The 25,899-nt window shown below is 45.2% G+C and overlaps 1 protein-coding gene across 1 annotated transcript in view; it reads left to right on the forward strand.

Annotated features, from left to right (window-relative positions):
- LOC141147988 (uncharacterized) overlaps positions 1-25,899 on the forward strand; it is a 97,461-nt gene that overhangs the window by 65,870 nt on the left and 5,692 nt on the right. Inside the window, exons 10-11 of the mRNA XM_073635144.1 lie at positions 863-1,150; positions 17,668-18,015. Coding sequence (XP_073491245.1) covers positions 863-1,150; positions 17,668-18,015 — 636 coding nt within the window. The remainder of the gene's footprint in view (positions 1-862; positions 1,151-17,667; positions 18,016-25,899) is intronic.

Consider the following 25,899-nt stretch of genomic DNA (forward strand, 5'->3'; position numbering starts at 1 on the left):
ACTAGGGACAAGACAGGATCCAATTAACCTACCAGCATGTCTTTGGAGTGTGGGAGGAAACCCACACAGACACAGGGAGAACATGCAAACTCCAGGCAGGTAGTGTCGTGGTTGGGACTTGAACCAGCGATCCTTCTTACTGCTAGGCAAAAGTGCTACCCACTACACCACTGTGCCACCCAGATGAATTTATTTAGCCCTTAGGGTGATATCGTAGAAATGAAGCAACATAGAAATGTGCTGAGTGTCTCTTCTTGCTGAGCTAAAAAATATGTAAATGTATTATTAATTACAGGTACTTATATAGCCCTGTCAATTTACATACATATTGTACATTACATTCACATCAGTCCCTGCCCCCAAGGAGCTTACAATCTAACACCCCTAACTCACATTCATAAATACACATACTAGAGACTGGAGCCTATTAACCTACCAGCATGTCTTTGGAGTGTGGAAGGAAATCCACGCAGGCACAGGGAGAACATGCAAACTCCAGGCAGGCAGTGCTGTGGTTGGGATTTGAACTGACAGCTCTAGTTCTGCTAGGCAGAAGTGCTAACCACTTAGTCAGATGATTGGCAATTGCAGTGGGAGTGTGACAAGGAAAGAATGATCCCCATTCAAATCTGTAATAAACTTGCACAGCTCAACATGGGGAAACATATACAGTATATATGGGTGTCCCAGGGGTTAAATGCTGAAAATGACACTACTAGCAGAGTCTCAGTACAGTACTGCTCATGTTTATGGCACATATTTTGAGTCCGGTGATATCTCACATACTGTACAGGAAATTTCTATCTGACAGAACATGTGTTGGCAACAGAATTATTTACCTATTTTACTTTTTCCCTCCCAGTGCCCCCCCAGGAGACAGATATAAAAGTGACTCCTTCTGAATCAGACCGAGTGCTGTGTTCTCTCATTTTAAGGAAGTTTTATCCTCAAAACATTAGTATAATATGGAGTAATGTAGAACTCAACAATCCAATTTTATCTTCAACCAAGAAAATTATTCAGACCGATGATGAGAAACTATTTGATGCTATAAGTGAGTGTGTCATTCCTTGGAAGTCTCTGAAGTCCTCGGTGAGGGTGACCTGGACACACAACTCATTAAAGGAGCACCGAGATCTGCGTATAACAGGTACTACAATCTATACAGCTATGACAATGCAGGATATACACAACAAAACACAATCATTCATATTTATACTTGAGCAGCTTTTCTGTATTTCCAAAACCAATACAGCATTTTGTTTTGAGAAGATACACACTTATAGTAGGACTTGATATATACAATTGTTATTACAATTAGTTTAGCCCTTTTTTTTTTTAGATAGCGTAAGGAAGGATTAGAACCCACCTGTGTCACAATTGTACTGCAGTCTGGGCCCTATTGGGGAGACTCATCTTCTCTTTGTCCTGGTGAACATTATTACTGAGATAGAAAGTGATGCAAAATAAATATTTTTTAGTTGTCACTGGAAAAAGAAGTGAGGGGACATTTTGCACAGGAATACCAGTTCCAGTGATGACTCTTTGGAGAGTTTACCTCTCACTTTTTGTTGCATTTCCAAAAGATAAAGTGAAGGGGAATCTCCCCAATGGGATACAGTTTGCAAAAAATAAACTGGCAGAGATGTTAACCCTTCCCTACATTATCAGAAAATAAAGAAATGCATTGATAAAATATTTTGGTTATAAATACACTGTAAAAACAGGAATTACAGTGGGGACGGAAAGTATTCAGACCCCCTTAAATTTTTCACTCTTTGTTGTATTGCAGCCATTTGCTAAAATCATTTAAAGCGGAGGGCCACCCTGGAAAAAAAATGCCACCAAAATTCCTAAAAAAATTAAAAAGAAACATTTGGAAAAAATTTTTTTTTATACTTACCTAAACCCTTGTTGCTAGGCAGTCTTCCTAATCTGCCTCTTCCTATTCCGCGGCGTGTTCTTCTCCTCGGTGAGCGGCCCCGTTGTCTTCTGGGAACTGTGTGTGTTCCCAGAACACCACGGGGCCATTCACAGATCGTTGCGCCGCTCACGTGTGCGCAGTAGGAAACTGGCAGTGAAGCCGTAAGGCTCCACTGCCTGTTTCCCTTACCTAGGATGGCGGTGCCGGGACCCAAGAGCCGAGGGACGGTTCGGCCTCGGGCGGCTGACATCGCGGGCATCCAGGACAGGTAAGTGTACTTATTTAAAGTCAGCAGCTACAGTGTTTGTAGCTGCTGACTTTAAAAAATTTTTTAGCTGTCCGGAATCCCGCTTTAAGTTAATTTTTTTTCCTCATTAATGTACACACAGCACCCCATATTGACAGAAAAACACAGAATTGTTGACATTTTTGCAGATTTATTAAGAAAGAAAAACTGAAATATCACATGGTCCTAAGTATTCAGACCCTTTGCTGTGACACTCATATATTTAACTCAGGTGCTGTCCATTTCTTCTGATCATCCTTGAGATGGTTCTACACCTTCATTTGAGTCCAGCTATGTTTGATTATACTGATTGGACTTGATTAGGAAAGCCACACACCTGTCTATATAAGACTTTACAGCTCACAGTGCATGTCAGAGCAAATGAGAATCATGAGGTCAAAGGAACTGCCTGAAGAGCTCAGAGACAGAATTGTGGCAAGGCAAAGATCTGGCCAAGGTTACAAAAAAATTTCTGCTGCACTTAAGGTTCCTAAGAGCACAGTGGCCGCCATAATCCCTAAATGGAAGACGTTTGGGACGACCAGAACCCTTCCTAGAGCTGGCCGTCCGACCAAACTGAGCTATCGGGGGAGAAGAACCTTGGTGAGAGAGGTAAAGAAGAACCCAAAGATCACTGTGGCTGAGCTCCAGAGATGCAGTCGGGAGATGGGAGAAAATTATAGAAAGTCAACCATCACTGCAGCCCTCCACCAGTTGGGGCTTTATGGCAGAGTGGCCCGACGGAAACCTCTCCTTAGTGCAAGACACATGAAAGCCTGCATGGAGTTTGCTAAAAAACACCTGAAGGACTCCAAAATGGTGAGAAATAAGATTCTCTGGTCTGATGAGACCAAGATAGAACTTTTTGGCTTAATTCTAAGCGGTATGTGTGGAGAAAACCAGGCACTGCTCATCACCTGTCCAATACAGTCCCAACAGTGAAGCATGGTGGTGGCAGCATCATGCTGTGGGTGTGCTTTTCAGCTGCAGGGACAGGAAGACTGGTTGCAATCGAGGGAAAGATGAATGCGGCCAAGTGCAGGGATATCCTGGACGAAAACCTTCTCCAGAGTGCTCAGGACCTCAGACTGGGCCGAAGGTTTACCTTCCAACAAGGCAATGACCCTAAGCACACAGCTAAAATAATGGAGTGGCTTCACAACAACTCCGTGACTGTTCTTGACTGGCCCAGCCAGAGCCCTGACTTAAACCCAATTGACCATCTCTGGAGAGACATAAAAATGGCTGTCCACCAACGTTTACCATCCAACCTGACAGAACTGGAGAGGATCTGCAAGGAGGAATGGCAGAGGATCCACAAATCCAGGTGTGAAAAACTTGTTGCATCTTCCCCAAAAGGACTCATGGGTGTATTAGATCAAAAGGGTGCCTCTACTAAATACTGAGCAAAGGGTCTGAATACTTAGGACCATGTGATATTTCAGTTTTTCTTTTTTAATAAATCTGCAAAAATGTCAACAATTCTGTGTTTTTCTGTCAATATGGGGCGCTGTGTGTACATTAATGAGGAAAAAAATGAACTTAAATGATTTTAGCAAATGGCTGCATTATAACAATGAGTGAAAAATTTAAGGGGTTCTGAATACTTTCTGTCCCCACTGTATTTCCCCATAATTGCCAACCATATTCGGTGTATTTAATCTGATTGATGATTGAGAGGTTTTAACATCAGTTCTTACATTGACCATAGGCAGACATGTACCCAATATGCAGAAAGATATCTACCCTTCCAAGCACATCACCAAGTGTCAGGACTATAATATGTACCCAGCAAGGACACTGATGCACTCACAATACATTCGATTTGTCCATGCTCTATAGCCATGATGGCGAACCTTGGCATCCCAGATGTTTTGGAACTACATTTCCTACATTTCCTATGATGCTCATGCTTCTGGGAAATGTAGTTCCAAAACATCTGGGGTGCCAAGGTTCGCCATCACTGCTCTATAGGAAAAAATGAATAGGGATCCACTCACTGGGGCTCCATTCACACCAGAGCGTCTTGTAGCTTGAAGCCTGAAGCTATCAAACGCTGGAGGGGAAAAAAATCAATTACCAGTATTATCTATGGAGATGGTTCACATCTCCACTCCAAAACGCCTGAAGCTCAAACAAGTTCTGGAGCTTCTTTTTAGGCAGATTAGAGGCGTTTTTCTTTTTTTTTTTACATTGGTGACCATTTGACCTGTACAAAATCGTGGCAAAAAAACACGGTAAAACTTGCTGGAAAATCACAGTAAAAACAACTTTCGCCCTGTAAAATGAAACACTCAGCCTGGTAGCTTTTCCAACAAGAAAACATCACATGTATTTTTATAAATTTCCTACATAAAACTATAGACTGACACTTGAGATTTATAAAATGGACATTTCATATAACCAGATAAGCTCAACATAGAAAAGGAGAACATTTACAAAGCTGTGTATAGACAACAGGGTGCTAATACCGTGTTTCCCCGATAGTAAGACACCCCCGATTGTAAGACGTATCGGGAGTTTCAGAGGGGTCAGCTAATATAAGCCGTACCCCGAAAGTAAGACATATGTCTTACTTTCGGGGAAACACGGGGGGATTTGCCTCCAGTGACGTGCGGTACAAAGAGTGGGGCTGGGGGTGCGGGCCGCTGGGGGTGCGGGTCTCTGTCCCCCTCCGTTCTCCCCCTCCGTTCCGCTTTCCTCCTCTGTGCCTCCCCGCTGTCCCCTCCGTTCCCCCCTCCTTCTCTGTCCCCCTCCGTTCTCCCCCTCCGTTCCGCTTTCCTCCCCCTCCTTCCTTTGTGAATAGACAGAGTCAGCTGACTCTGTCCATTCACATAACTGAAACATTGTAATCTTCTGTGATTACAATGTGTCAGTTTATGAATGGAGAGAAGCCGCTGTCTTCTCTCCTTTCATTCTCAGTGCAGCTGACGCTGCAGAGAAAGGGACTGGGGAATCTCTATCCTCTGTCTCTTTCTCTGTCTCAAGGGGGAGATATCAGAGGTCTGTTAAGACCCCTGATATCTCACCAAAGCCCCCCAACAGGGCTGATTAAAAAAAAAACAAAAAAAACACATATTGCAATAAAGAATAAAAAAAAATGTTTTTCCCAATATAAGACATACCCCGAAAGTAAGACATAGTGGGGCTTTTAGGGATAAAAAGAAAGTAAGACACTGTCTTACTTTCGGGGAAACACGGTAGCAGTCATGTACATGTTTTAAAATGTATCTGCTTTTCAATATTGAGATAAAGTAGGTCAGTTTAACACAAAGAGTCCAATCAGGACCGCCTGTCAGTTTTTCAGGGGGACCGTATGAGACTGCCCATTCACCCTTTTGGATCAGCGTTTACACCTGCCTACCTTCTGGTCCGCTAAAAAGAAATGGAAGGTGATCTGTACTCCTCTGTCTAGGCGGATTGGATGTGAGGACAGACAGGCAGGGCTTTGTTTTGGCCTAGCCTGACAAGGCCTAGGCCTAGGGGTGGCACTTTGCGGGGGGCGGCAAAAAGGGCCGCCCCCCGCATGAAAGAAAGCCCCCCACCTGTCTTGCCGATTCCCGGCTCCCGCTGCCGCCTCCCGCACACTTGCAGCCCACGGCGGCCGGCTTTCTGTAGCGGCGCCACTGTGTATGGGCGTGCTTGTCAGAGGGTGGAGGTGTGTACCTCATGCCCCCCTACTCTCTGACAAGCACGCCCATACACCACGGCGCCGCTACAGAAAGCTGGCCGCCGTGGGCTGCAAGTGTGCGGGAGGCGGCAGCGGGAGCCGGGAATCGACAAGACGGGTGGGGGGGGTTTCTCTCATGCGGGGGGGCGGATGTGTCACTCGCGCCCCCATAAGCAGCAGGTGACAGGTGGAGTCTTAAGCTCCGCCTACCCTCCCCTGCACTGCTTTCCTGCAGTGAATCTTCTCCTCGGCCCTGGGGCAGGATCTAGCTGTGACGTCAGGAGGAGAGAGAGGAGCACGAGGGAAACCCCCAGGACAGCAGGTACAATGATTGAATAAAGTATATCAGTGTTATGGGCACTGGCAGCATTTAAAGGGCACAGTGGCTGCATTTGATGGCACAGTGGCTGCGTTTGATAGCACAGTGGCTGCATTTGATGGCACAGTGGCTGCATTTGATGGCACAGTGGCTGCATTTGATGGGCACAGTGGCTGCATTTGATGGGCACAGTGGCTGCATTTGATGGGCACAGTGGCAGCGTTTGATGGGGCACAGTGGCTGCGTTTGATGGCACAGTGGCAGCGTTTGATGGGCACAGTGGCAGCGTTTGATGGGGCACAGTGGCTGCAAAAGATGGGCACAATGGCTACGTTTGATGGCACAATGGCTGCGTTTGATGGCACAGTGGCTGCATTTGATGAGCACAGTGGCTGCAATTGATGGGCACAGTGGCTGCGTTTGATAGCACAGTGGCAGCATTTGATGGGCACAGTGGCTGCGTTTGAGGGCACAGTGGCTGCGTTTGATGGGCACAGTGGCTGCATTTGATGGGCACAGTGACTGCGTTTGATAGCACAGTGGCAGCGTTTGATGGGCACAGTGGCTGCATTTGAGGGCACAGTGGCAGCATTTGATGAGCACAGTGGCTGCGTTTGAGGGCACAGTGGCTGCATTTGATGGGCACAGTGACTGCGTTTGATAGGGCACAGTGAGGCTGCAATTGATGGGCACAGTGAGACCCCCCCCATGATAGCATTAAAACTCAGCAGTTAAAAATACTGTAGCTGCTGACTTTTAATATTAGGACACTTACCTGTCCAGGGATCCAGCGATGTTGACACCTCAGCCGATTTTCGGATTGGCTCTCGGGTTTTGCCACTATCATTCATGGTAAGGGAAACCGACTGGTTCCCTACTGCACATGTGCGAAGCGCGTTGCACTTTCTGAATGGCCCAGTGCAGGAAGGAGGAGGGGGGGCAAACTTCAGAGGGGACAGCGCAGTCTCCCAGAAGTGGGGAAGGGTACCTGTCAGAAACAGGTACCCGTTCCCCCCTGAAAGGTGCCAAATAAGCCTAAAGAGGAAGGGGTGTTGTTTACAGATGATAGGGTGGGTCTTAAACAGGAAGGGGTGTGGCCTCGGCAGGATGGGGTGGGTCTTATTTAATTTAGGGGGGGTGCATGCGTTTAGTCAGGCCTAGGGCAGCACAAAACCTAAATACACCACTGCAGACAGGTGTAAACGGACAGCGGAGTCTGTTTACTCCCAGCCTCCCAAGGAGCATAACGGGCTCTGTCCATGTAAAAGGGGTCTAATTCAGAAGGTTGTAAACCCACCCAAACACTTGTATGCATCAGAAAGGACAGTTCCCCTTCCTGGTCTAGGGATTAAATTGTGTTTTTTTTTTTTAATCCCAGTATCAAAAGGTGGCCCCATATGTATCAATATAATCATACAAATAATTATCAGTTATTCATGCAAGTAAGGTGATTGAATTAAATAAACATTGCAAAGCAAAGATCCTCCACATTCAAGTGATTTAGTAAGCTCTCAATCGATTTTAACTCTGCCAAGATGATCGGCTGTGATGGAACAAATATCTGCATGTGCGCTGGAAAAATAATTATAATTCAGATTGATTAAATGATTGTTTTTAATATATTGTTTACATTTATAACTAAAAGATCATAATAATTATTCTTTGGATAAAATAGCTATTATTTGGATAAAATAGGTAAAGGCTTCAGAAGTTAAACAAAAACAAACAATATTACACCTGAATGTACCCAAGTTTGCAAAATTGGCATATTTTTAGGAAAACATTATTATCAGATGAAATAAAAATGTTATCCCCTTGGCGCTGACAGTACGCATATATGTGACCTCTCGGCAGGTGGGCCTTAATGCTGAGCGGCCTCATATATACGGCCCTGTATAAACTACTTTCCGAGCTGGGCGTGCGCTCTGAGCACCGTAGCCAGCAGGGATCGGTAAGCTCCTGATGCATATTGCGATCTCCCTGTTTACACTGTGATCAGCTGTGATTGGACACAGCTGATCACATGGTAAAGAGCCTATGTCAGAGGCTCTTTACCAGGATCGGAGATGCGGTGTGGACCCCAAACTCGCTCATCCATGTCTTTGTAGACCTTGCTTTGTGCAGTGATCCAAACCATTTGGTGGAGGGGGGGATGATGGTGCGGGATTGTTTTTCAGGGGTTGGGTTTGGCCTCTTAGTTCCAGTGATGGGAACTCTTAAGGCGTCAGCATACCAAGACATTTTGTACAATTTCATGCTCCCAACATGGGAACAGTTTGGGGATGGCCCCTTCCTGTTCCAACATGACTGTGCACCAGTGCACAAAGCAAGGTCCATAAAGACATGGATGAGCGAGTTTAGGGTGGAGGAACTTGACTGGCCTGCACAGAGTCCTGACCTCAACCTGATAGAACACCTTTGGGATGAATTAGAGTGGAGACTGCGAGCCAGGCTTTCTCGTCCAACATCACTGCCTGACCTTACAAATGCACTTCTGGAAGAATAGTCAAACATTCCCATAGACACACTCCTAAACCTTGTGGACAGCCTTCCCAGAAGAGTTAAGGCTGTTATAGCTGCAAAGGGTGGGCCAACTCAATATTGAACCCTACGGACTAAGACTGGGATGCCATTAAAGTTCATGTGAGTGTAAAGGCAGGTGTCCCAATACTTTTGACAATATAGTGTAGCTGAGTGATGGATACACCTCTCAGCACAAGTGTCCACACAAAGACTATTAAAAAGAAAGAGAAGGGATGTCTTCTACCAGATCAACATATTGATCACTGAACTTAAGACTCCTTTCACACCGAGGGTGTTTTGCAGGCGCTATAGCATTAAAAATAGCGCCTGCAATCCGCCCTCAAACAACTGCTCCATTGTCTCCAGTGTCCAGAAGTCCTGCCAGTAGCTTCTTTGGAGCGGTGAAGGAGCGGTGTGTTTACCGCTCCTCCACCGCTGCTCCCCATTGAAATCATTGGGGCAGCCCTGGGATACCGCCGGCAAAACACCGCTATTGTGGCACATTGCGGGCGGTTTTAACCCTTTCTCAGCCGCTAACGGGGGTAAATCCGACGGTAAAACGCTGCTAAAAATAGCAGCGTTTTACCGCCGACGCTATGGGCGGCTCGGTGGGAAAGGGGTCTAACAGGCTAAATATATTAAACATGTTCAACTTAGATCCAAAATGTACTGGTATTTAAAGTGGTTGTAAACCCACTTTGAAAAAAAACCCCAAAAAAATAATACCTGCAAGACAAAGGCATAATGAGCTAGTATGCTATGCATACTAGCTCATTATGTAATACTCACCTGAAATTGAACCCCTCGCTGCGTTGCCCATACACAACCCTGGCTGGCGACATCACTCCCGGGAGTTACTTCCGGGTTTCGTGCTCCGGCACTGTGATTGGCGTCACTTCCGCACATGCGCGCGGGAGCTGCCGGTGACGGCACACTTACTGAAGCAAACGGCACGTACGTGCCATTGCTTCAGTTTCCTTCAGTGCAGTGACGTCAGCACATGCAAATACAGAGGATATCTCCTAAACCGCGCAGGTTTAGGAGATATCCTAGGTAGCTACTAGGGTTGCCACCTGTTCGGGATTCACCCGGACAGTTCGGGTTTGGAATCATGCGTCCGGGTTTCAGACAGTCTGAGACCCGGACACTTTATTCATACTGGACTAAGTCTCCCCTGCCTCTAAGTGAGTACGCTAAGGTAGATCAGGGTTCTCAGAGCACTCATTACATCAGAGCTCCCCCTTACACCAGAGTCATCTTTGTACACCAGAGCATCCCTTATGTTAGAGTCTCCAGAGTTCTCCCTTACATCAGAATCTGCAGAGTCCCCCCTTACAGTGAAAGGGAACTCTGCAAGCTTAGATGTAAAGGGGGAACTCTGTGGACTATGATGTAAAGGGGGAACTCTGTGGACTATGATGTAAAGGGGGAACTCTGTGGACTATGATGTAAAGGGGGAACTCTGTGGACTATGATGTAAAGGGGGAACTCTGTGGACTATGATGTAAAGGGGGAACTCTGTGGACTATGATGTAAAGGGGGAACTCTGTGGACTATGATGTAAAGGGGGAACTCTGTGGACTATGATGTAAAGGGGGAACTCTGTGGACTATGATGTAAAGGGGGAACTCTGTGGACTATGATGTAAAGGGGGAACTCTGTGGACTATGATGTAAAGGGGGAACTCTGTGGACTATGATGTAAAGAGAGAACTCTGTGGACTATGAGGTAAAGGGGGAACTCTGCGGACTATGAGGTAAAGGGGGAACTCTGTGGACTATGATGTAAAGAGAGAACTCTGTAGACTATGATGTAAAGAGGGAACTCTGTGGACTATGATGTAAAGGGAAACTCTGTGGACTATGATGTAAAGGGAAACTCTGTGGACTATGATGTAAAGAGGGAAACTCTGTGGACTATGATGTAAAGGTAGAACTCTGTGGACTATGATGTAAAGGTAGAACTCTGTGGACTATGATGTAAAGGGAAACTCTGTGGACTATGATGTAAAGGGAAACTCTGTGGACTATGATGTAAAGAGGGAACTCTGTGGACTATGATGTAAAGGGAAACTCTGTGCACTATGATGTAAAGGGAAACTCTGTGCACTATGATGTAAAGGGAAACTCTGTGCACTATGATGTAAAGGGAAACTCTGTGGACTATGATGTAAAGGGAAACTCTGTGGACTCTGATGTAAAGGGGGAACTCTGTGGACTCTGATGTAAAGGGGGACTCTTGTGATTAACTTCATATGATTAGAAATGTTATTTAATAGCAACATCTATGCATAGATCATCTATACACACTATGAAAAAGAATTGCTGTGCAATGCTGAAGTGTTCGGGTTTGACTTGAAGAAAAGGTGGCAACCCTAGTAGCTACAGGTAAGTCTTATGATAGGCTTTCCTGTAGCAAAAAGTGGTCTGTAAGGGTTTACAACCACTTTAAAGTATACAGCAATAAGGAAATAAATGTATGTAATGGTTGACTGTAATCAGTGGCGTAACTATAACCTTCAGGGCCCCGGTGTAAGAAACCATGAAGGCCCCCACCTGACCCCGAGTCGGGGCCCGGTGACAGAATGCTAGGTGTCAGTAGTTTTTTTTTTTACCATTTTTATTTTTTTACAATATTATTTTTTTCTTTTTTTTATCATTTTTTTAGGAGCCCCATTGGGGGGCTTTGGTGAGGTGTCATGGGTCTAAATAGAACTCTGATGTTCTACCTTTGAGACAGAGAAAGGAGACTGAGGACACGGCCCTTAATTTCCTTCTCTGCAGCTTCAGCTGCACCGAATGGATGAACAGGAATACATCTGTACAGAGCCTCCTGTTCATTCACAAACTGAAGCATAGTAACACAGTTTATGAATGGACAGAGTTTGTGATCGGTAAAGATCACTGACTCTCCGTTCAGGAAATGAAGGGGCCGGTAAATGAGACATATACCAGCCCCTTCCCTGCTCTCCATTCTGACTTAGCTGCGGGGGGCCGGGAAAGAGCACAAGGGGAGCAGCAGAAGGAAGCTGGATAGGAGAAGCGGCAGGGGTGGCTGCATATGAAGAAATCACTCTCCATTTTCCTCCTACAGCCGATGAATGCCCGCTTCTCCTTCTCTCCCTCCCTCAGGCATTTAGTGGCTGCAGGAGGAAAATGAAGAGATCGATTCTGCTATATGCCGCCGCTTCTCCTATCTAGGTGTACGGGGGAGGGGGGGCGGCCCCCTGCAGCATGGGGCTGGGTTGCAATTGTGACCCCTGCAGGTACGGCCCTGACTGTAATAAAAGACGTGTGAGCACTTTTTCAAGCTCCAGTTTTACAGGTACTGAGGAAGAAAACTATTTCTCAGCAACTGTGTCTATTTTCAATCGTTTACTTGATTGTTATGTAAAGATTTATTAACTCTCCATCTTTATATAATATGGACAAGTTGTAGAGTATAAAAAGCGTTCACAACAATCCTTTTAATAATGGCGTTTATATTCTAATATCCCTGTCAGAGCCACACAGTCAGGTCATTTTGGATAGAAGCCAGTAAATCTTTTTATTTTTTAAGGCTGTGGGGAAAAAAAAGGAATTTCCCTGAGAAATCCACACAAACTTGGTGAATGCATACAGCGGGTAAAATAAGTATTGAACACATCACCATTTTTCTAGGTAAATATTATTCCAAAGGTGCTATTGACATGAAATTGTCCCCACATGTCGGTAACAACCCATGCAATCCATACATACAAAGACACCATAACATATACATTCAGAAATGAAGTTATGTGTAATAAAATGGAATGATACAGGGAAAAGGAATTGAACACATGAAGAAAGGGAGGTGCAAAAAGGGAAACAAAACAATAAGTAATGCACTCAACCACCATGTCCTGTATGCACACTCACCACACAAGACTCCATTGCTGAAGAGAAAGCATGTTGAAGCTCATTTAAAGTTTGCTGCACAACATTTAGACAATCCTGTGAAATACGGGGAGAATATAGTCTGGTCAGATGAGACCAAAATTGAACTGTTTGGACGCCATAATACACACCATGGTTGGAGGTCAAATGGCACATCACCCCAAAAACACCCCCCATACCAACAGTGAGGTTTGGAGGAGGGAACATCAAGGTGTGGGGCTGTTTTTCAGCATACAGTACTGGAAAACTTCATATCATTGAAGGAAGGATGAATGGAAAAATGTAAGAAAAATCTGCTGTCATCTACCAGGATGATGAAGATGAAACGAGGGTGGACATTTCAGCAAGACAATGATCCCAAACACAAAGCCAAGGAAAATCTCAATTGGTTTTAAAGAAAGAAAATAAAGCTGCTAGAGCGGGCCAGCCAATCACCTGACTTGACTCCAATCAGAGGCGTAACTACAAACCTCAGGGCCCCGGTGCAAGAAATCATGAAGGCCCCCCCCCCCCCCCCACGAAAAGCATGATTTTGATACTATATTTTTTTCCACTGTACAACAAAGTAAAACATCTGGTGTCCCCAGTGCAGCCAGTGTCCCCGGTGTCACCAATGCAGCCTGCCCGTGTCCACCAGTGCAGCCTGGAGGGGGGTGGTACTGGAGGGGGACCTCTTACTGATCCCATCCCCCCACCACCACCACTGATCTCATCCCTATCCCCTCACCCCCCATCACCTCTGTTGTAGAGGTGATGGGGGGATAGGGATGAGATCAGTGGTGGGGGGGGATGGGATCAGTAAGAGGCAGAGCCGCAGAGGTGGTGGAGGTTGGGATCGATCGATTGCAGTGCAAAATAGTGACCTACCGCCAATCAATCGATCGATTCCCCCTCCTCAGAAATGATCCTTCACGGCGTGCCTTGCTTGCCTCAGGTCACACGCCGTACACCATCACCGTAGGTACTCCACACTGCGCAGTCGCATAGGGGAGAGCTCCTCCCCCGCCTTCACTGAATTGGTCTGCTTCAGTGTCCGCCCCGCCTCCCTTACAGTCCCTCTGTTTCTGGATAGGCAGGGGCAGAGCCCACACAGTCTCTTAGCGCTTCTCTCTCTCTCCTCATTCATAGCGGGTGAAAGCCCCCCTCCCCATGGCATGAACCCGACAGTGAGACACACACGTCCGGACAGTCAGGTGGGCTCCTCATGCGGCGGGCGGCCGCTGGGCCCCCTAAAATGGCGGAAGAACTACAGGGCCCAGTCGCACTTGCGACTGTTGCGACCCCTATAATTCCGCCACTGAATCCAATAGAAAATCTATGGAAAGAACTAAAGATCAGAGTTCATAGAAGAGGCCCACAGAACCTTCAAGATCTGAAGACGGTTTGTGTGGAAGAATGGACCAAAATCACACCTGAGCAACGCATGGGACTAGTTTCTCCATACAGGAGGCATCTTGAAGCTGTCATTACCAACAAAGGATTTTGTACCAAGTATTAAATAAATTTCAGTCAGTGTGTTCAATACTTTTCCCTGTCATTCCATTTTATTACACATAACTTCATTTCTGAACTTATTTGTTTTGTTTTTTTTGTATGTATGGATCGCATGGGTTGTTACCGACATGTGGGGACAATTTCATGTCAATATCACCTTTGCCAATATATTTACCTAGAAAAATTGTGACGTGTTCAATACTTATTTACCCGCTGTACATACTCCAAGGAGATAGGGGGTTATTTACAAAAGGCAAATCCACTTTGTACTACAAGTGCACTTGGAGGTGCAGTCGCTGTAGATCTGAGGGGAAGATCTGAAATGAGGGGAAGCTCTGCTGATTTTATCATCCAATCATGTACAAGCAAAAATGCTGTTCTTTATTTTCCTTGCATGTCCCCCTCAGATCTACAGCGACTGCACTTCCAAGTACACTTGTAGTGCAAAGTGGATTTGCCTTTTGTAAATAACTCCCAGTGTCCTACTGGGAATGGAGTATAGGATTTAGGCTCTCATTGGCCCTCACAGCCTTCAGTGGCCTCTCATTAGCACCCTCCAGGGGTTGTATACAGGAAAAATGATATATGTGGTATAACACTCTTTACATCAGCCACTGTTTTAGATAATAAAAAGATGAAAAAGTGCACCGATCGTGTATTCTCTGCACTGCTGTCCATCTTTATTCCTATTTTAGCAACACAAGTTCCTTCCATAGATGAGACAGGCGGTAGCTGGGATATGCTTGGTAAAGCAGAGTCCTGAGTCTTTTTCTCACTTTTTTGACTGGTAAAAAATTTCCCATTAGCAGAATGGTATAAAAGATGTTAACCACTTGCTTACTGGGCACTTAAACCCCCCTCCTATCCAGACCAATTTTCAGCTTTCAGCGCTGACGCACTTTGAATGACAATTGCGCGGTCATACAACACTGTACCCAAATGAAATTTTTATCATTTTTTTCCCCACAAATAGAGCTTTCTTTTGGTGGTATTTGATCACCTCTGCGGTTTTTACTTTTTATTACAAAAAATGTAAAAAACTGAATTTTTTTAAAAAAAAATTTTTATTTTTTTATATTTTGTTATAAAAAATTTTTAACGGGTAATTTTTCTCCTTCATTGATGTACGCTGATGAGGCGGCAGTGATGGGCACTGATAGGCGGCAGTGATGGGCACTGATAGGCGGCAGTGATGGGCAGCACTGGCAGGTGGCACTGATTGGCACTACAGGTGGGCATTGATAGGTGGTACTTGTGAGCATTGATAGGTGGCACTGTGGGCACTGTTAGGTTTTAGTGGGCACTGATGGGGCAGATGTGCCTCTTCCACTTGGGGACCGATGTTCCTCACATCCGATCCGGTGATCGGCTTTTTTTTCTACTCACGCTGTCAGCGTGAGTAAAAAAAAAAAAAAAAACGATTACCGATCTTTTGTTTACATCATGTGATCAGCTGTCATTGGCTGACAGCTGATCACATGGTAAGGGGCCGGGACCGGCCCCTTACACAGATCGGTGATCAGCCGAGTCTCAGTGACTTGGTGATCACAACGCGCCCGGCGCGCGCCCTGTAGGGCGCGCGCAGGGAGCGTGCACAGGGGAGGCCGTCATATGACGGCCTCCCGGGAATGTAGGTCCGCGCTGTGGCCGTCATTCGGCTATAGCGCGGATGTCTAGAGGTTAAACATGGGAGATGTCATCTTTATCAATTTCGGAAGACTTCAATATGTCAACACACATCATCTGTTTGTATCTCTGAATACAGTATGTTAGGACATGATCTCTCCTACACACCCTATCAAGATGTCCATCAAAGTCCCCAAATCACAAGGTTGTGGGGGCTCGTCAGTGATTCTGGCTCTGTCCAATGTGTGTAACAGACTGGGCTAATCCAACACACATTACAAGTGGGGGTGTTTAGTTACAAGTACTTAGTGTATTTGTGTGTATTTGGAGGACTAAGGATCCAGCAAAACTAAAGTGGAACTTTACTTTAGAAAATTAAGTCCTGTTAGATCACTTCAGGCTGGCCCCTTCTATAGCTACAAAAAACATTAAAAATAAGTGCCTATACTTTCTTAAAATTCAGTAATACACTGTCTTACCCTTCTCTAGACATGCTCAGATGCTCTCTATTTTTTGGCACTGTCAAAAATGTAGAGGCCGATCTGCTGACAGCCTAAAAATTTACTGCTGCTCAGGGGCTCTGGGCTTCAGCAACATGCCAACCTCCAGCAACAAGAAACAGGAACAATGCTGGAGACAATTTACAGCGCACACTCATTGTGGTGGCATAATTATCCACTTCCACACCAGTTCTTTTCTGACTCTTTTTGTTTACATGTAACAATCAGTATTTTTTGCTAGAATATGATTTAGAACCCTGAAACATTATATGTATTTTTTTAAAGCACAGACCCTAGAGAATACATTGGTGGGTTTTGCAATTTTATATATCGCCCGGTATTTGCGCAGTGGTTTGTCAAATGCAATATTTTTTGAAAAAATAAAAAATTTTGAATTTTCATGCAAAAAAGCACATAACCCAATTTTTTTCTAAACTATAAAAGACAATGTTACCCTGAGTAAATAGGTAACACACATGTCATGCTTTAAAATTGCGCATGTCATTGCAATGATAACTAACACCGCAAATTTTAATATCCATAGGTGACGCTTTAAAAGCCTTTACAGGTTACCACTTTAGATTTACAGAGGAGGTCTGGTGCTAGAATTACTGCTCATCATCTGACCTTCGCTGTGATATCTCACATGTGTGGGGCAGTTGATGTTTGCGTGTATGCAGGACCTTTGTGCATGAGCATGGGGGGACGGGGGGAGTTTACATTTTATTTAAATTACAATTTATTTTTTATTTTTACACTGTTGCTTTTATTTTTTTTCTTGATCACTTTTATTGCTGTCACAAGGGATTCTAAACATCCTTGTGACAGTAATAGACAATGACAGGTACTCTTTATGGAGAGATCTGGTGTCTATAAGACACCAAATCCCTCCTCTGCCCTTAAAAGCATTCAGAACACCAGGATCAGTGTTTTCAAATAATAAAATATTTAAATTGCGTCATTGACATCAAGGTAAACCAGAAGGGATGTCAGGTCATCGCTACTGGGTTACCATAGCCAAGAGACGATCAATGCCGATCCGGGGAGACGGGAGAGCCCGAGAAAGCCGCGGAAGACGGCGGAAGTGGTTTTTGTTCTGGAATGTATGTTCCTTGCTAAAGAGAATTATTTTTTATCAATTTGTTATGGGTGAAGTTCCGCTTTAAGGATTTTGAGTTTATAGTGGTATCACCAGCATTACTACTTCCACCATTCTGAGCGATTACCAGAAGGACCAACTGATATCTAAATAATCTTTCTAAGTACTCTGCTGAGTGTGAAAAAGTTCAGAATCCTTAAAGAACAATATACATTTTCATAATACATCCTTTGTAAAATACATTATAACATGTGCTTGTATAAATTATAATATCTTCCTTGTTTGGATTGATTATTTTGGATTACTCCTTAGATCTTCCTTGTCATCCACACATTGAAGAGATAAATTCATCTGACCTCAAACTCAACACTGAGTCCAAAATACAAGTGAAAATCTCTGGATATTTCCCTGAGGATCTGACTGCGGAATGGTATAAGAAGGAGATGGGGACAGACAGATATCTTGCTGTTGATAACAATAAATACCAGAGTGAAATCAGTGAACACCAGAGACAGTCAGATAACACATACAGCTGTACAGCCAGTCTGCTCTTCACCCCAACACTGCCAGAAGATCAGAGGTCAGAGTTCATCTGCAGAGTGCAGCATCCAAGTCTTGTGAAGGACATACAGAGAAGAATAGGACCCCTACAAATTATAGGTAAGTTCTCTACACTGACAACCAACAGCTCTTAGAATATTATAATGGTGGAAGAGAAAAATTCACACAGAATTCGGAAAGCATTTCCAGTGACAACAGAATTGACTCTTAGCCTGCAGCTGTAATCTTTTAAGTGAATTGGCTACCTGAATCCTGGGAATTGTCCAGAACTGTCACAATATATGTTTGATTACACATACAATACATTTGGACTTAAAGCTGAAATTGATATATGGCAATTTTTCCATAGATCCATTGGTTCAGCTTGGACCAAGGTAAGTATGTACAGTATACTATACCATAGCTGTGGGGTCCCCATGAAAGCTGGAAATCTCTGTAGTAGGCTCTGCTTCCACACTGATCTCCATTAGTTTTCGGGTCTCATGGCGGCTGCGCTTCTGCTTACTGAACACAGGAAGTCATTAGCTTGGCATGTGAGCCATTCAGAAAACACTTTGCATTTTCTCAATGGATGTAAAGTGTTCTCCGATTGGAAAAGGTGGAGTTTGTGACATCACCTCCCCACCTCTCCACCTTGTCCAATCAGGGAAACGCTTTACTTTCTTTTAGAAAATTATTCTTGAATGATGTCAGTGCTGAGCAAGCGACCTCCTATGTGCAAAATGCAGCTGTAGTAGTAACAGTGTCTACCACAATGATTTCCAGCTTCCACGGGGATCCCTCAGGTCTGGCACAAACATACCAACATTGCTCCAAATTGCCACACCTGGAATTCTAATTCTAAGAATATTTAAAACCAAACCTTTTCCTTTTTAGTTCTGGGTGGGGAAAGGTTTTTTTGCTGTTCCATTAGGAAGATTTTCCTTGACTTACTCTTCCAGAGATTCAACTGGAAGTGACAGGAAATCCCTCCAAAGTGAAGGCAAATCCCCTCTTAAAGTGATTGTCAAGGTTTGTTTTTTTAAAATAACAAACATACTTGCCTCCTCTGTGCAAGGGTTTTGCACAGAGTGGCACTGATCCTCCTTTTCTGGGGTCCCCCTGTGGCGCTCCTGCCTCCTCCTCTTCTCGAGTGCCCCTACGGAGAGCCACTTTCCAACTGGACACTTGTGCAGGTGCTCTCCCAAGTCCTGCTGCTGCGTCCATTGACACAGACAGCAGGACTCGGCCCCGCCCCCGGCTCCTGTGTCATTGTATTTGATTGACAGCAGCAGGAGCCAATGGCTCCTGCTGCTATCAATCTATCCAATGAGGATCTGAGTCAGCGGTTGGAGCTGCTGTGCCCGTCCCCGTCGCTGGAATGATCGGCTCAGGCAAGAAAAAGGGGGGCTCTGGGAGGGTGCTGCAGCACAAAGGTTTTTCACCTTAATTCATCAAGGTGAAAAATCCTGAGGGTTTATAACCCCTTGAAGCTCCCCACACACATCTGATTTAGATCTACCCACAACTATGTAGTGCAATGGCCTGTCTGACTGGATACAAATAATTGTCTAGATTAGGTAGGTTCTCTTATAATATCATTTTGGAAAATCTAAAGTTGATTGTATGGCCAGCTTCTAACATCTATGGCGACCCTAAAGCCCTATACACACGATAGGACTTTGTACAAACTTTCCCTTGGATTTTTGTACAAAGGGCGTTGGCCATAAGTTTGTATTGCATACAGACGGCAGGACTTTTCCAGCCAACTTTCACCAAATCACATGGTTTTTCAGCTCTTTACCACCACCCTTTGGTCAACTTCTGTATTGTTGTCTGATATTGTGTCAATCTCGCCGCTTTTATCGGCGAGATTGACACCTTGCAAGCTGGGTTCACACTGGTACGGGGATCCAATATGGATCCCCGCCAATGCCAGGCACTGTGTTTGGTATGAATCTTGAGGGGGAACTCCATGCCAAATTTTAAATAAAAAACCGGCATGGGTTCCCCTCCAGGGACATACCAGGCCCTTAGATCTGGTATGGATTTTAAGGGGAACCCCTACTCCAAAAAAACGGCGTGGGGGTCCCCCAAAATCCATACCAGACCCTTAACCGAGCACGCAGCCCGGCCGGTCAGGAAAGGGGGTGGGGACGAGCGAGCGCCCCCCCCCCTAAACCGTACCAGGCCGCATGCCCTCAACATGGGGGGTGGGTGCTTTGGGGGAGGGGGGCCCTGCGCCCCCCCCAAAGTACCTTATCCCCATGTTGATGAGGACAAGGACCTCTTCCCGACAAACCTGGCCGTTGGTTGTCGGGGTCTGCGGGCGAGGGGCTTATCGGAAATCGAGAGACCCCTTTAATAAGGGGACCCCCAGATCCCGGCCCCCCACGCTATGTGAATGAGTATGGGGTACCCCTACCCATTCATCTAGGGAAAAAAAGTTTCAATACACAGGTTTTTAAAGTAATTTATTAGGCAGCTCCGGGGTCTTCTTCCGACTTTGGGGGTCTTCTTCCGGTATCCGGTTCTTCTCAGCTCTCTCTGGCCTTTTCTCCCGGTGTCTGGATCTTCTGCCACCTCCTCCGCTATCTTCTGCCGCTCTTTTGCTAGCAGTGGCCCGGTCTTGTACGTTGTCTTCTTCCCTCTTTTCTTCATGTTGACACAACACTCTCTCCCGCTGGAATGCTGTGTGAGCGCTCCGTAATTACTTATATAGGCGGTGACCCCACCCCCTTATGAGGTCACCGTCCCGGGGCATGCTGGGACTGGGACCTCATAAGGGGCCTCTCCAGCTGGAATGCTCAGAGAGCATTCCAGCTGGAGAGAGCGTCATGTCGGAAGAAGAGAAGAGGGAAGAAAACAACTCGGCTGCGCCCAGTCACTGTGATCTCGGCGGCGCTCGTTCAGCTCCGCCGAGTCCCTCCGAACTCCGCGGCGCCATATTTAAAACTACATGCTATGTGAATGTCGGCGGCGATCGCTCTGATAGATCACAATTAGTGGGGATCGTAACACGCATCCACGATTTTCCCCTGATTTTAAGGGGAAAAAAGTGCGTGTTATACGCCAATAAATACGGTAACTGTATGTTGTGTATGATTTGTCAGTATGAATTAGGATTATTACCTATGTATGGGTCGTGTAGATTGTTTAACTGACTCAAGACACAGATGGTTTGTATTAAAGTAGTTTTGACAACACATGATGTGAATGTCAACAAAGGAAAAATAAATTTATACAACAACCAATACAACAATGACTAGGGGAGTCTTATGGGCGTGTCTGGGCGGGGCAGCGTGTACAATCTAGGAGCTGCCATAAGCGGTGACTGAATTATGCTGTAACCTCAGTACAATGAGGTAAGGGGCCATTATCCACCAGTGTAGGATTGCTGCATGAAGAGGACTGGTCTTTACACTTCACACTTTTCACCTTTTCAAAGTGACTGATTTTAGAATCAAGTTTGCTGCTTGCATCTCACTGTTTGGCACTTTGAGGATTGATGAATCATTGCAGATTTTGCTGTTACACAAGCCACCTTTCTTTGGACTGTATTTATGGCTTTAGACAATTTTTGAGTACATATTGTTTGCACTGGACACTTTTTTGCATTTCCACAGGCATTGTAATCTCTCCGGACGTACAGTGTAACATTGCACTTTTTTGTTTTATTTTTATTTTTCTGGAAGTTGTATATTGTGCTATTAATGTTTTAGTCGCCCACTTGCCTACATATGCACTATATGTTTAGTCCGACACTGCATGCCTTTTAACTGCTTATGTTGATGCTATTATTGCAATTTTCATAGTCCCAATTTATTCACGTTTTACACTGGGCGGAGTATATTTATATTTTATTCTCTTACAATGGTGTTTGATGATTATTCACACCCCACATTCACGTTAGGCGACTAGCCTCTGACTCGTCAACATTGTAGCATGGTTGCACTCATGCATTTGTTTAGTTACCAGGATTAGCGCAGCACCACACCCACTTGCTAGCTTACGTCTCTGGGGACCCTGATGTAAGGAAAGGGGTCTCTGGGGACCCTGACGTAAGGAGGGGACTCTCTGGGGACCTTGATGTAGGGGGGCTCTCTGGGAACCCTGATGTAAGTGGGGCTCTCTGGGAACCCTGATGTAAGTGGGGCTCTCTGGGAACCCTGATGTAAGTGGGGCTCTCTGGGAACCCTGATGTAAGGGGGGATCCCTGGGGACCCTGATGTAAGGAGGGAGGCTCTCTGGGGACCCTAATATAGGGGGAGGCTCTCTAAGGACCCTGATGTAAGGGGAGACTCTCTGGGGATCCTGATGTAAGGGGAGGCTCCCTAGGGACCCTAATGTAGGGGGGGCTCTCTGGCAACCGTGATGTAAGGAGGGCTCCCGGGGGACACTGATGTAAGGGGGGTTCTCTGGGGACCCTGATGTAAGGGGAGGCTCTCTGGGGACGCTGATGTAAGGTGAGGATCTCTGGGGACCCTAATGTAGGGGGAGGCTCTCTGGGGACCCTTATGCAAGGGTAAGCTTTCTAGGGACCCTTATGTAGGGGGAGGCTCTCTGGGGACCCTGATGTAAGGAGGGGCTCTCTGGGGACCTTGATGTTAAGGGGAGCTCTCAGGGGACCCTGATGTAAGGAGGGGCTCTCTGGGGACCCTGATGTAAGGAGGGGCTCTCTGGGGACCCTGATGAAAGGAGGGGCTCTCTGGGGACCTTGATGTTAAGGGGAGCTCTCTGGGGACCCTGATGTAATGAAGGGGCTCTGAGGACCCTAATATAAGTAGGGAGGCTCTCTTGGGATCCTGATGTAAGGGGAGGCTCTCTAGGGACCCTAATGTAGGGGGGGGGGGGCTCTCTGGGGACCCTGATGTAAGGAGGGCTCCCTGGGGACCCTGATGTAAGGAGGGTTCTCTGGGAACCCTGATGTAAGGGGAGAATCTATGGGGACCATAATATAGGGGGAGGCTCTCTGGGGACCCTGATGTAAGGGGAGGCTCTCTGGGGACCCTGATGTAAGGGGGGGCTCTCTGGGGACCCTGATGTAAGGAGGGGCTCCCTGGGAACTCTGATGTAAGTGGGGCTCTCTGGGTACCCTGATGTAAGGGGGGGATCCCTGGGGACCCTGATGTAAGGGGGGGATCCCTGGGGACCCTTATGTAAGGAGGGAGACTCTCTGGGGACCCTAATATAGGGGGAGGCTCTCTAAGGACCCTGATGTAAGGGGGGGCTCTCTGGGGACCCTGATGTAGGTGGTGGATCCCTGGGGACCCTGATGTAAGTGGGGGATCTGCATTCAGATATGTAACGAGATATATATTATGTATGTGTATGTATATATACACATACACATACATACACATATATATTATATATATGTGTATGCCCGCCAAAGGGTATGACTTTCCTTACTTAGCTGCTATGGGCTCTAGCCCGAGATCTTTTGTAGACCTAGCAACGCCACTGGTGGGGGCCCTTCATGGTTTCTTGCACCGGGGCCCTGAAGATTCTAGTTACGCCACTGTACCGGAGGTCCCATCAGGTCTATATGTAACACTGACACACTGCTGGGCTAGCTGTCATCTGCTAGATGCACTCATCCGATGCACAGAGGGATCCGTGAGACCCAGGGAGATCCGTATTGAAGTGGCAAGATAATCGGCAATGATCCCCAGATAAAAATATAAATATATAAAAAAAACATCTAAGAGCGATCCATATGTAAAATGGTTTCCAACTTTAATTCAAAGTGAGTAATATAAGGAAAGGACGCTCAAATAGCGCCAAAACATGTAAAAGATGAAGCGGCTGTAATAATAGTAAGACAGACTGTTTGTGTCCGAACAGCTGTCAGCAAGAGATGACTGCGGGTGACGTCGGTCATGTAGCTCCGCCCCCGTACACGGCATTACGTCACTGAGGACTTTGTCAGCGAGGGTGGAGTACGCCCGTCACCCATGGACCTAAATATACCCGCTGTCTATCAAATTGGGAGTGTCAAGAGCGTCAGAACCGGAAGTCCCCGATAGGAAATCCTCTCCTGAGCTCAATGGGGACATCATCCCAATCCAAAGCTGAAGGTTTAAAAAATAAATAAATAAATAAAAGCATAGTAACTAATCCACACAACAAATCAATCATGAGATATAAATGCCAAAAAATGCCATTGATTGCAAAAGGATTTAAAGAGATATCATGTAGCTAAAAAAATATATATTCAAATATATTAAAATATGTTATGATACATTAAACACCCGCGGCCATCTCTAGCTGTTAGTAAAGCATTTAAAAGTACTTCAATTGTTTGAGAAACACTTGCATAAAAATATAAACTTATCAACTCATAGAATAGGTATCTTAAAAAACAAAAAAGCAGAGGTAAAAAAGGAGCAACAGTAAAAGATACAATAATATATAAATATATATTAAATACAGAGTGCATTAGATCATTTGTTAGAAATAAAACAATTAAGATCGAACTCAACATTTAGTCCTCACGCTTGGGTAGTATATATATCTCGGGACTGACACTCTGGTTTCATGTATCCAGAAAGATTCTCTCTGGCTAAGTTGTCTTATAAAATTACCCCCCCTCCAATGTTTTGTGACCTTTTCTATACCCCAGAATAGCAGTTGTTTTGGGTCTTTATTATGATATGTTCTGAAGTGTTTGGACACCGAGTGAGACTTAAGACCTCGTTTAATGTTATTTACATGCTCTGAGATACGGACCCCCAGTGGTCTTGAGGTCCGTCCCACGTACTGGAGACCACATATGCACTGTAGCATGTAAACCACGCCTACAGTGTCACATGTGATTAGGTTTTTTATTTGATAATTTTTGCCAGTAGCACTAGCAGTGAAAACTTTCTTCCTCTTATTATTGGATTTACATTGCCTGCATGCTGGGCATTTTCCGCATGCGTAAAAGCCCGACATGAAATTAAAAATACGGTTTTCTTTAATAACAGGGGGATCAACTACACCCGGAGCTAATAAGTCACGCAAGGTACGTGGGAGTCTATAGATAAATCTCGGACGCACTGGGAGCGTGGGTCCTAAAACATTGTCTTTTTTTAAAATATCCCAATGTTTTAAAATAATCTTTTCTATTTTTTTATATTGAATATTGTAATCCAGAATTATCCTGAATTGGGAACCATCCTGGGTCACATTTTTTATCCTATTAGATTCTGCCACTAGAGTGGATCTATCCAGAGAACCCACTTTCAATAGTTCGTCCATAATATGAGTTTTCATATAGCCCTTTTGTACAAATTTCTCTGCCATAATGTTAGCTTGTGTGTTTAGTCACTATCCAAGAAACGACGTAGGCGTATAAACTGCCCCCTGGGAATGTTCATCAGCCATGTGTTATGATGGCAACTATCCAGAGGAATATAGCCATTCCTATCAGTGGGCTTGCAATAATTGCGTGTTCGAATGCGCCTTCATGCTTAAAAATCTCCAAGCCTAGGAAAGCTATGCTCATAGCATCAGAATTCCAAGACAAGCGGATATTTTTGGTGTTGCCATTAAGTCTGGACATAAATAACTGGAGACTAATTAGGTCTCCCTCCCAGATCACGAACAGATCATCTATATATCTTTGGTAGCAGACCAACTGAGGTGGTCTGCTACCAAAGACAAAATCCTCTTCCCAGTGTGTCATGAATAAGTTGGCGATGCTCGGCGCAAACCAAGCGCCCATGGCTACACAGAGAATTTGCAAGAAGAATTTACCTCCATACCAGAAGTAATTCCTGGCTAAGCAAAACTCCAATGCTTTCACAATAAATGCACTGAGTTGAGGGGGTAAATTAGATTTATCAAGAGCCCATTGGACAGAGCAAATGGCATCGGAGTGTCCAATAATAGTATAAAGTGAGCCAACATCGGCTGTTACCAATATACTGTTTTCATTAAAAGGTAAATTTTCCACAATATTAATAATGTGCTTCGTATCTTTCAAGAAAGCAGTGGTAGTAGTGACCAGAGGTTTCA

Source organism: Aquarana catesbeiana, linkage group LG06 (genome assembly GCF_042186555.1).
Source record: "Aquarana catesbeiana isolate 2022-GZ linkage group LG06, ASM4218655v1, whole genome shotgun sequence".
Classification (NCBI taxonomy): Eukaryota; Metazoa; Chordata; class Amphibia; order Anura; family Ranidae; genus Aquarana; species Aquarana catesbeiana.